Source organism: Microtus pennsylvanicus, chromosome 1 (assembly GCF_037038515.1).
Source record: "Microtus pennsylvanicus isolate mMicPen1 chromosome 1, mMicPen1.hap1, whole genome shotgun sequence".
NCBI lineage: Eukaryota > Metazoa > Chordata > Mammalia > Rodentia > Cricetidae > Microtus > Microtus pennsylvanicus.
In genome coordinates this window covers 192,005,851-192,018,622 of record NC_134579.1, presented here as the reverse complement: position 1 = coordinate 192,018,622, position 12,772 = coordinate 192,005,851, and the positions used below count along the sequence as shown (strand labels likewise).

General features: G+C 39.5%; 1 protein-coding gene across 2 annotated transcripts in view; it reads right to left on the bottom strand.

Moving 5' to 3' along the window:
• The window catches only part of Pde7b (phosphodiesterase 7B), a 314,676-nt gene that overhangs the window by 200,113 nt on the left and 101,791 nt on the right, over positions 1-12,772 (bottom strand). The window contains exon 3 of one of the 2 annotated variants that reach the window (XM_075947938.1): positions 11,106-11,153. The exons of the other annotated variant lie outside the window; for it this stretch is intronic. Within the exon in view, the coding sequence (XP_075804053.1) occupies positions 11,106-11,153 (48 nt within the window). The remainder of the gene's footprint in view (positions 1-11,105; positions 11,154-12,772) is intronic. 2 annotated transcript variants of the gene reach the window in all.

Sequence of the window (12,772 nt, the reverse complement as noted above, 5' to 3'; positions counted from 1 at the left end):
CTAAGCCTTCTTAGAGACCCCTTTCTTTACAAAAGTACATTCCCCACCATGCATCTTTCTCCTGCTCTGTTTTTTTTATGTAGTTTTTATTGCTACTTAATATCCACTTTGTATTTGTCTAATGCTAAAACTCTGCTAGTGCAATGTAAAAGTCATGAAAGTCAGGAGATTTTGTTTATTTCATGCATAGGTATTCCCTCAAGGTACAATGAGTATTTAATATTTAAAAACTTTTCATACAAGATAACCTCCTTCTCCTTGCAGGTTCAACTGCTTTATTGTTTTATTTTTTTAGGAACACATTCTTAGGCGATTGAAAGTCTAATGGGGCATTTTACTAGTTAAACACCGTCTTTATAATTTCCCCACCAGGGTTGTTTTCTCTTCTTAGTACCTTTTGCTTTTAGTCCTGGCACAGCTGGGGAAGGGGGAGGGTCCTTCCTCATTTTACAGAGCATGAAACACAGCCAGCTAAGAGTGAGCCAGACAGAAGGGTCAACTGAATATTATAAGCCAGCCTAAACACCACGCGATATTGCTCTACAAGGGCGTTTGCTTTTGCATAAGAACTCATTCTTTTTGTTGTGTGCCTGTTGGGGCTTCTAGACTTGAAGTTCTTCATACCAGAGAGAAAACTTTAAACTTCACCATCGCTTACAAGAGTGTGGCAACAAACTCCAGCCAGATGGTGGCAACATTTCAGGCCTGAGGAATCAGCGACCTTATTTATCTCTGATCTGAGAGGCCGTTTGCTCTCTAATGAGCCACAGAAGATTCCAAGTGAGATTGCATGCCAAATAACCTGCAGTATAACAGAGACCCTTCTGGTCAAAGATTTTCTCAGAAACACACACACACACAAACACACAGACATAACACACAGACATCACACACAACATAAGCATACCACACACACAAACCATACACACACACCACATACTACACACACAACACACACAATGCCACACACACAACACACAATACACACATCATACACATACCACACACAACACACACAAACACTACATAACACATACATAACATATGCACACAACACATGCACCATCTAAACAGACACCACACACACACACAACACAGATACACAGATACCACACACACACCACAGATACACAGATACCACACATACACACAACACACATCACACAGAGACACTACACACACAACACATACATAACACATGCACACAAAACACACAGACACTACACACATAATACATACATAACATGTACACAACACGCACACCAGCTACACAGACACCACACACACAACACAGATACGTAGACACTACATGCACACCACAGATACACAGATACCACACACACTCAACACACATCACACACAGACACTACACACAAACAACATACATAACACATGCACACAGCACACACACTAGCTACACAGACACCATACACACACACACAAATACACAGACACACCACACGCACACAAACACACACATATACATATGTGTTCTTTGTTTCATTCTGAATCTAGTTCACTTCAGTGTTACTAAAACATGGGCTTCTCTTTGCCAGTCACTGTGATCTTCCATGGGACTCATCTGCTTCCTCTCTTCCTGGTCTCCTGGCTGGGAATTTAGTCTTGTCTTGTCATTTCAACTATAACCTCTGAGTCTCTTTATCCTAGTCTATTGAGCCTCATCACAGAGTCAAGATTTTGTGGGCTCTTTTTGTTTGTTTTGCTGTTGTTTGGGTTGGTTGTTTTTCTTTTAAAGAAACTAGATAAACCAAATCATTCAGGGTCATACAAGAATAAGAATTATTAACCATAAAGAAGCTCGGTTCTGGACAGCTACCCAAATTGTTCAATAGCAAGCAAACTGCAGGGATATTTGCTGCCCGCCCCTGCTCCTTACACCATGTACAGACAGGTCCCATGCTGCAGGTTCAGCTTTCTCAGAGAATGACCTTAGCAGTTTCAAAGCTGATGTTCTAGTATTGGCAATTTGTTCAATCGCCTCTCACTGAAGGCGTCCAAAAGGGAAGGCCTTGTTTGCCCAGCTGCCAGGCTTTCTTGATAGAGCATAGCCTATTTGTTATATATTGGGTATCGGCTTCGGATCCACCAGGCAGCCTCTGGAGGTGTCATGGTACTTGTGACTTAATAATGATCGTGAAGCACAGAAGTAATGCTGGCAATTTTACCACTGCTTCTTGTCAAAATTGCTCTATTTTACTGTGAGCTATTGTTAGTTTTTGAGAATGCCTCCCGAAAGAGTTGTCACAGGTATGTATAGGAAACAGCATAGGGTGTATATAAGGTTGGACATTGTCTTAACTTTTGGACATCTATTAGGCTGTCTTGAGCATATCCTTCACACATAAGATGGGCTCTTGGCCATCCCATAGACTAGATGATATAATTCTAATTTACTTTATTATTTAATGTCCACTCACCCCCATCACCATATCCTCCTATTGGAATCTAAATGTAAGGTTTCACTCCCCACTGATTTTTTTTGGCTGCCTAGATGAGTACACACCCTGGATGCACACACCCTGGGTGCACACACACCCTGGGCGCACACACCCTGGATGCACACACAGCATCTCTTTCTTTTGGACACGCCCATCCTTGCCAGTCCACCCAGCTACAGAACCTAAGCTCTGAAATAATCAGACATTGATTGCAAGGGAAATATAAAAAAAAATCCCACAATTATTTTAAATTAATAATTATACATGAGAAATTTTTGTGTATTACTGCCATTTGACATTTCTTTTTAGAATCACAGTGACAATCTGTGTTAGACACAATATTTTTGAGAATCGTTGACATCACTTCTAAACATACTGGTTTCCTTTAAAAATGGACACATGGAAACCTTTTTACTTGAAAACAAGTGGCTTGCTGGAAGGGGCCATGGCACATTTTACTTTGCTGTAAGAAAACAACGGATGAGATGATAGAGTTTGAACAAAGACTTGTTTGTCTCTCTCTCTCTCTTTTTTTCCAGAGCAAAGTTCTTCACAAGGGTCCTGTCCCTGAGTGACCTTTTAGGGTTCTTCTGAACTCAGCAGACCTCAACTGCACACGGCTGGCTCTCAGCTCCTTCCCCACTTCTTTTATTTACCCCGGTTATACCTTTCTATTTTTAAAGTTATCAGCAGGCCTTTGCCACGTTGGTTTCTTTTGTTATGATCAGAGTATATTCTGAAGGTAGGAACGCTGCATGCAGATGGAGATCAAATCTGTCGAACCAAACAGTGGCGTGTTCCTACCGCTCAGCATCGTCATGCCTGCATGCATACATGCAGCCCCAGGCACCTAGGAAATTTCCCCGTAGTTTTAGTTTTATACCAGCAGGGTCTTCCTGTTCATCATAGATTTTAGGACATGTAAACCCATGAAATACTTTCCTTTCAGTACTGACAGTAAAATAGCTGGTTGTGAAGAGCAATATTACATATGTCATTATTCCCTCAGACAAAGGCCTCTGCCTCTGGAGCCCAGTTGAGAACAAAAGGAGCAAAACAGAGATCCTGAACTTGGAAATGTGTAGTTGATTTTAGCTTAGTAGCCTAATGAGTCTAATGGAAGCATCAACTTTTCCTTAAATGTCTTGGCAATACCTTGAAGGGGTATCTGAGTCCAATGCAGTCCGTCTCTCTGCATGTGTGCATGCATGCAACATGCATCATATATTGCAATTTTGAGGATCTAAATAAATCCCACCACAGGCTTTCATTGAGTGATACTGTGCTTGTGAGTCTCTACCTGACCCCAGTGTCTGAGGCTACCAGTATGTTTGCTCTGCAAGGCTTCCATTTGTCCTGGAACCATATGCCTCTGTTACCCGACAGTCATATTGTTTTGCCATTCTGGTGACATAGGCATATTTGGATGCCAGCCCAAGTGACACTTTGATTTCTATCACCAGACATGGGTTTGCTGAGATAATAAGCTGTGTACTAGGGAATAGTTAGGCCAGAAATGAGTTACAACAACCCAGACTCATGGTAAAGCGGTGGTGCCCAGAGGTTACCTCAAGACACACACTACTGTGTGTACCACACCACAGGAGAGTGAAACCTCTCAGACACAGGTTCTGTCTGATAGCTGACACCTGCCATGTACAGGTTTTGGTAATGCAAGCAGACAATATGAAGTAATCTTTGTGTTTTTAGAGATCAGAGAGACAACAGAGAACTTCTCATTATAAAATAACTTCTCCCCATGACCCTTTGGAAATTATGAAGAGACAAAAAAGAAGATGGCAACCATTCCTGACTTCATCACCTGGGAAGCCAAAGACATTCTTTAAAGTTTTTTCTATTGGAAAATTATAATTTTCTCCTGAACTCACTGTTCTTATTGGCTAGAGGTAGCCATCCTGTCTCCACCAGATCATGTGCACCCTAAGAGAAACTGATAAACAAACCAGGAAATGCACTTCACTGGTGCAACCCCAGAGTAAGTATATGTAAGGGTCACAACAACATGCAGAGGTTCAGCCTGAAAATACTGGTCCAAGGAATTTCAGAGTAAGAGACTAGACTACTGATGTTTCAAAACTGGAAGGCTTAATTTTTATTCTAAAGTCTTTAAAAAAATCTTTCTTTTTTCTTAGTGAATTATTGGAAGGAAAGAAAGGTTTCTCTTAAAACCCCACCCACCCACACACAAACTTCTTTGTGGTGAGGTCCCCATGAGAATAGCATATTTACCACAGCTGACGAACCTACATTGGCATATTAACATTGCCAGAGGCTATGGTCTACAGAAGGATTCACTCCTGGTGTGCGTTACGTCTGTAGATTCTCTGGGTGCATACAAATGTGTAATGACACATCTCCATCATTATAGCCACCTAAGGGTGTTTTCACTGCCTTAAAACATCCTCAATTGCTATGTCTGTTCCCACCCTTTACCTATAATTCATGTATTATGATTTTAAATTTGTAAAGAACTTAATCGGATAGTTTGTAGTGAACTAAAAACAGGAATTAATTATCTCAGCAGAAAGTAATTTTTACCTAGGAATTGAGGTTTTGTTTATTGTTCCACCTGGGTGAGTAAGCAGTCTGATGCGTTATGGAACATTTATGCTTAAGCATTCAACAAAGAGTAACTGTTAATTCGATTTGGGCAATAAACTCCATCAACTCTTTAATGTTCATTGACAATAAGCTAATAAAACATACCTGCTCCATTAGCACCACCATCAACCTGATGATTTGTTTACATAAATGATAATTGTAATCTTCATTGGGGCCATTTACAAAAAAATGTTCATACCGAGTTCAGTGATGAATTATACATTCTAATTTTTACTCCAGGATAACTACCGAGTGTTGAATTGTTCATGGACCTTTCATACACAGCCAGTGGGGTGCAGACTGGTATAGCGACTTTAGGAAAATATCTGGAAAACTCAGTTAAAACAGAACATGTATGAATCCTATAAGCCAATAGCTGTAGTTCTGAGTAGATCTCCAAAAAAGCAGATAATTTGTTCACACACACACACACACACACACACACACACACACACACACACACACACAAACAATGTCTGGAAAAATGTCTCAGTGGGTAAGTACTTGCCACAGAAGTGTGAAAACCTAAGTTCAAAACCCAAGAACCTGTATAAAAACTGGGCACAGTAGCATGTGTCTAAGACCTGAAATGGAAGGTAGAGATGGAAGAACCCCGGAAGCTCAGAGGCCAGCTAGCTTTGTATACACAGTGACCAATGCTGTAGAACTTACATCACACAGGGTGGAAGATTAAGATCCATCCAAGGTTTGACTACCACATGTATGCCTTGGCACGTGTGCCTACACTCACATACATATCATGTGTATACATCACACACACACACATGCAAGCACCCCTCACAAGAGATTTTATGTACAAAAAAATATTAATAGCCTTATTTTATAGCAGTCCAAAGTTATAGTAGATAATATTTGTTAAGAGTAAAATTAATGAAGGAGTAGACATACATATATGTACAAGTAAATGTACACACGTGAACATACAGAAAGGAACATTTTATTGCAGTGACCAGAGATCTTTTTCTGTAAAGGAATGCATAGTAAAATTAACTAGAAAAACAAACTATAGTTATATGTAACAGTACACATAAATCTCTCAGACAATGGTGGGGCAAGAACATATTCTTTAACTCTACTTGTGTAGGTTAAGGAGTGGGGATAGAATCCAGTGTGTCAGAGTGGAGCCTTTGGGAGGCAGTGTCTGGGAGGAAGTAACAAGAATATCAACCTGTGCGGTTTCACAAAGATGCACCAACTTTGTAAAAGTTGTTTGTCTGTGGCTTTAAAAAATTGCCTGTTTTTCAAAATTAAGCTACAATTAAATTAAAAGGAAGAATCATTATAAATGAAAATAAATCACTGAAAAAATCATTACCAGGGCGATTAGAAGTGTCGATACATATCTAAGCTGTAACATCAGCTGTTGGTTGTTATTAAGCTATTGCTGAATATAATCTTGGATTCATACATTAACATCACTAGTTAATAGTTACTAACTAAAAAAATCTCTTCTCTCTCCTCTCCCTCTCTTTCACTCTTCAACAAGATTTCATTATGTAGCCTTTGTTGGCCTAGAACTTACTACATGTAGATCAGATTGCTTGTTGATTATTTTTACTCTTTACTCTTTTTTGGGGGGGGGGGGCTGCCACCAAGCTCCCAAATAAATACACACATGGAAGCTTATTTTTATGTGTGAATGCCCAGGCTTAGATTGGCTTATTTCTAGCCAGCTTTCTTAACTTAAATTATCCCATCTATCTTTTGCCTCTGGGTTTTTACCTTTCTCTATTTCTGCATATCTTTTCTTTCTGTCTTACTCTATGGCTTGCTGTGTAGCTGGATGGTTAGTCCCTGGAATCCTCCTCCTTTTCTTGCTACTAGATCTCCCTCTCTCTAAATTTTCCCTCCTTCCTTGATATTCTCTCTACATGCCAGCCCCGCCTATCCTTTCTCCTGTCTAGTTATTGGCTGTTCAGCTCTTTATGAGACCAATCAGGTGTTTTAGACAGGTAAAGTAACACAGCTTCGCAGTGTTAAACAAATGCAAAATAAAAGAATGCAACACATCTTTGAATCATTAGACAAATGTTCCATAGCATAAACAAATCTAAGACTTCATTGCATAACATGGGTTGGCCTGGAACTCACAGAAATCTACCTAGCTCTGACCTCACCTCTGGAGTGTTGGAATCAAAGACATACGCCACCACACCTGACTTAAAGCTTTCTCTCTTAAAGAGCTAACATTTGGGATTAACATTCTGGAGAAACTTTTGTATTAGAAAGGAAGCAAATTAACAGATATAGTTACACTTTATGTTTTTCATTTCAAATAAAAACAATCTTCTTCATTTTCACCTGTACAATTGCTACAGGGAAAAATAAGGGTAAAATAGTCTTTCACATTTCTTGCTTCGTGGAAAAGTCTGTGGGATACTCTGGGCCTGTAGGCTGAAGATGAATATCCCAAAGTTACAGAGGAACTTTGGGTGACTGTTCAAGCAGCAAGATATCTCTGTGAATTCTAGAGTTTTGGAAGTTGCTTATATTGTACTTCCTGTTTACTTAGGTAATATTATATCCCTCTGGAGTCATTGATGGAGTTGAAGTATAGATAGTTATAATTATAATTTTCCTTAGTTATGATAAAGGATAAAGTAGATATAAATATTGTCTAACTGTAATTCTTGCCTGATACTTATCTTATTTTATGTAATTTTACTATGTTAAAGTTAAAACTTTTCTTTTTATTTAGACAGAGAAGGGGAGATGACGTGGGATTCCTCTCTGTGTGCTATGAATATGTTTTATTGCCATTGGTTATTAAAGAGGCTGCTTTGGCCAATGGCTTAGTTTATTAAAGCTAGGTGGAAAATCTAAACAGAGATATAGAGAGAAAGTAGGTGGAGTCAAAGAGATGCCATGTAGCTGCCAAAGGAAACAGATGCCCCAGAACCTTACTGGTAAACTACAAACCTCATGGTAAAATACAAAATAACAGAAATGGGTTAATTCAAGATATAAGATTTAGTTAATAAAGAAGACTGAGCTAATAGGCCAAGCAGTGTTTTAATTAATATAGTTTCTGTGTGATTATTTCAGGTCTGGGTGGCCGGGAATGAACAAGCAAATTTCTGCCAACATAAATGTAATGGTCTAGAAATTCACAACCCTCTGAAGTCACATTCTTGAGATCTGTCCCCTGAGCTTCTACATGCCCCATAGCTGAATGATATGGGAGAAGTTATTATCTATTTGGGGAAGGTTGGAAAGGATCATGAGGATAAAAGGATGTTGGATACCAGGAAAACATACAGATATTGTAAGTCCTGACATTTTGAACAAATTTGGGTGATGACAGTTTATAATACCTATTATGTGTTTTATGAAGACCTGGAGAACAGAGTTTGAAGGCTCTAAATGTAAAGAAAGATAAGAAGAGGGAAATGGGGTTGGGGAGGACTCAGTTATTAGAGGGCTCACTATTCACCCAGGTTCCTAATATTTTATGTAACTCCAGTTCTAGGGGCTCCAACACCCTCTTCTGGCCTCTGTGGGCACCTGTACACACATGGTGCATGTAAATCCAGGCAAGCACACATAAATATTAAATAAATAAATAAATAAATGAAAATTTGAAAACCAGGGAAGGACCAATGGCCTTGGTCTGATGATGAATGCACAATGTATACAAGTCTTGAGCTATCATACCAGACCCCATTAATGCATACAGTTGAAAGCTAATAAGAACCCTTTAAATATTCAGAGATTTTCTTAAGCCTCTGTAATAGCCAGTTCCACATTTTTGTGAAATCATCTGAAATATAATCATAAACATTCAAGTTCCGTCACCCATGGTCGTCTTGGCTTTTCATGAGTCAACTATCTTGTAAACAAATTTCGTAAAAGAACACTTTTCTTGAAATAAAAGGGGAAATAGACAGGATACGTACCTCTCACAGATTGCCTGGTGGAATTAATGCTTAACAACCCTGTTCAATAAATAACTCAGGATTTCAAGACTAAGATGCAATTTTCCCCTAAGAAATGCGGAAACTGTATGGCTGAATTTAATACTTACTTCAAAAGCACACAGTACTTTTTCTAAGTATTTGATTTTTAAAAGAAGGTAAGATGCCCGAGCACAATTTTTGACATTGCAGCGTGAATTTTAGAAAGTGATATGATGTGGTACCTCTTTTCTTATGGTTAGTAGACACATTCCAAGAACTGTCAGATTTTTAGCATATCACAGAGCAATAAAGAAACTGTTATTCACTGGCCTCATGGGATTCTACACTCTATTAGTATTCTGACATTGGTTTGTAGCCAATATCCACCTCACAATGAGTCAGTTATTGAGGAAATGCATGCAAGATAATAATACAGTAGCATAACCATGAAATTTTGTGCTCTTATGGTCTAGTATTCTTACTACACCTTTCAAAGTTTAGGGATGTCCAGGTACACAAATTCCACTTTGCTATACATATCTGCAGTATCCAGGATGGTATCATGCTACATAGGTTTGTTGCCTAGGAGAGCTACAAACCTAGGAGACTGTACCATTCAGTTTGGGTGTGGAGAAGGCTATACTTCTAGGCTTGTGCAACTATATTCCATGATATTTGAATAATGATGGAATTGCCTTATTATGAATTTCTAAGACCACCTTCCCATTGATAAACAATAAATAACTGTATTTCAGAAAAGAGTGCCTCTTCCAGAATTAAATTCCCAATTTTCCATAGTGTCACACTGAACTAGAACCCCTGGAATCCAGAATCAGACTAAAGACAAAATAACAATTGGTGAGATTTTATGATATTGACTATTTTGTTAAATTACAAGTCACAAAAATTTTAAAGATGTTGACTAAAAATCAAATATAACAAACACACATGAGGTATCCTCAGTTGTTTGGCTAATACAACAGCAAAATCTGTGCATTGTTTATCGACATTTGAAATTTTCCTTCAAGATTTTTGAGTGAGAAGCAATTAGTAATTTTTATAATGTCCGTGTTAGAATCACAAAAGTTGAAAACAGATTAATGAGCCTGTTGTGAAAAATTTGGACTTACGGAAACTGCTTTATGAATGTACCCATTAGTTACTTCTTTGAGACAAATCTGATAAGTTAATATCATATATTCTGAAATTATGAATTTCTGAATATTCTAAAATCTGACAAAGAGATGTTTTGGTATATTTTGTAAGAAGCATGACACTTATCAGAAGCATTTATACAATGTTTCAACATTTAAGTAAGACAAAGGCATCAATCGGTACAATGGGGAAAATAAGTATTTTATAATAATAGCGGTAATTTTGTTTTACCCTGAAAATACCTATGCTTTATCAATGTTTATAAAACTTTAAAAAAATCTTTGCATATTTATAGCTATGTAGCAGATGGTTGGCTATTGACAGCAAGGGACTCTGTGTGAATATTTGTCTGCTTAAATTATGCAAGCTTGCAGTGCAATACATTCATAAACTGCTCTTCCTTCAATAAAGAGCACTAGGGTTGTCCTCAGGCCAACCCTGAGAAGGGTACGGGAATACTATAAAAATACAGTTGGATGTATGCTAAGCTTCCTAGGAAGAGTCTTCTGGGGAACATGAAATATGTAGGGAATAAGCCAAGGGTGGAGAGGGAGAGGTGGAGATGGAGTTGGCCAAGAAGGAACCAACATCTCCTAGTTCTTTCCAACATTCCAAAAATGTAAATGGCTTCATACCACCTGGGTGGAGGTGATTGTGAGGCCTCTCTTGGCCAAGATAGGCCATGCCAATGCCTTCTGGGTCACCACTGGACAATGGGAGAAGGTTATAAAGGAACATATAATCGTATGAATTTCTTATATCTCCATTAGGGTTGTTCTGTGCTTCTTAGGAGTTGTAGGACAATGCTGAGTGCTTGGGTGCGAACAATAGATAAGACAGGACTCCCTGGGAATGTGCAGGCTAAGTAGAGAGTGGAGGAAGAACGCAATCTTTAGTTATGAAGGGAGGGATTTGTGAGTTAGGATCTAGGAGGCATCACCATGCAGGTTACCTTGGCCGGCCATTGGAAGAGGAGGAGGAGGAGGAGGAGAAGAGGCAGCTAAGGAGAAAAGAGAAGGGGAGGGTCTTCATGAGCAGAGAGTATTTACTTCTCTGAAATGTGTGCTTGGGAAATACGTGAAGTTTGGATATATGTATTTCTATTTTAAGGAATGGATCTTGATATATTAGCTCACAGTTGCTAACACCAACCAGGTTCTTAGAGTTGTTTCTATACACATGGCAGCTGACATAATGGGAACAAGTATTTATTATTCAATGCTTTAACATTTTTTGTATTTTTTTGTAATATACGTGGTTAAATCTGTAAGAACATAGAGATATAATATATACTCTTACATATGTTAGATACACATTTCTGCTTTATATGTATATAACCATATATAACATTTTTATATCTCATAAAGTCTTTTTCATTTCATATATTAGTTTGAAATTAACCTATCTGTTTACGCCCTTTCTGCTCCTCCTCTCCCTACTTCCTAAACTGGAAAGTGATTGGATAGAATCATCTCAGCTACCCCTTTCCCTCACCCAGGCGGTCTTTACTCCATCTAAGCTTTCCTTGTCCACTTGGCTCCACGCTACCCCCTGCCCCTGGGCCTGCTGATTGCTGTCGCCGCTACCCACATGTCCCTCAGGTGTCTGTAGCTGGGATCTCACCTGACCCTTCTCCTCTTGGCCACAACTACTACATACCATTCTCCTGCCTCTCTGATCTTTCATTCTGAGTCTCCTACACATTTATTTGTTTTTAGACTCCTCCTGAACCTGCTGAACCCTTCTGGGGCATGCTTCTACATGCTCCTAGGTTTATTCTCTGTCACTCCTCACCACGCCCTCAGCGGTGTCTTTCCTAATGTGCTGATACCACTACCCACCTGAAGATCTCTCCTGCAAACCCCAGACTCTCTCCTATACCCAAGTTTTCTGGGTCCCTCAAATTTATCACATCTAGAATTTAACTCACGTCCTCCCTGTGCTGTCCAGGGCAGGAGGCAGGAGACACCTCTGTGTGCTTAGCAGTGTCTCCTGCCTTCAGCCTTTGCAAAGCCCTATCACTGTCTGTGGTGTTTTGAGAGGAGACTGCCCCCGAAGGGTGTGACAGTATGAGGAGGTGTGGTCTTGTTGGAGGAAGTGTGTCACTATGGGGTGAACTCTAAGGTCTCCTTTACTCAAGCTATACTCAGTGCTGTGGTGATGTTTTGTTTGTGCTTGCCTGAAGATCAGAGTACAGAGCTACTACACTACCACACTAGGTAGCTGTAGAGGCCAGGCAGTGGTGGTACACATCTTTAATTTCAGGACTCGGGAGACAGAGGCAGATGGATCTCTGTGAGTTCAAGGTCACCCTGGGCTACGTGAGACTGAATCACAGGAGTGATATGGCCGGGCAGAGAGAGGAATACAAGGTGGGAGGAGACAGGAACTCAGGGCATTTAGTCTGAGGATTTGTGGAGACAGGATCTTGCCCACTTTGGTCTGAGGATTCAGTAGGGGTAAAAGGTCTCTCTAGGGACTAGGTCCTTTACTGCTCTGATCTTTCAGCATTTACCCCGCTATCTAATTCTGGGTTTTTATTATCAAGATCAATTAGAATTCACGCTCCATGGTAGGATACACAGTTCACTTCCTTTTGCCTGCAGATCAAGGCTTAGC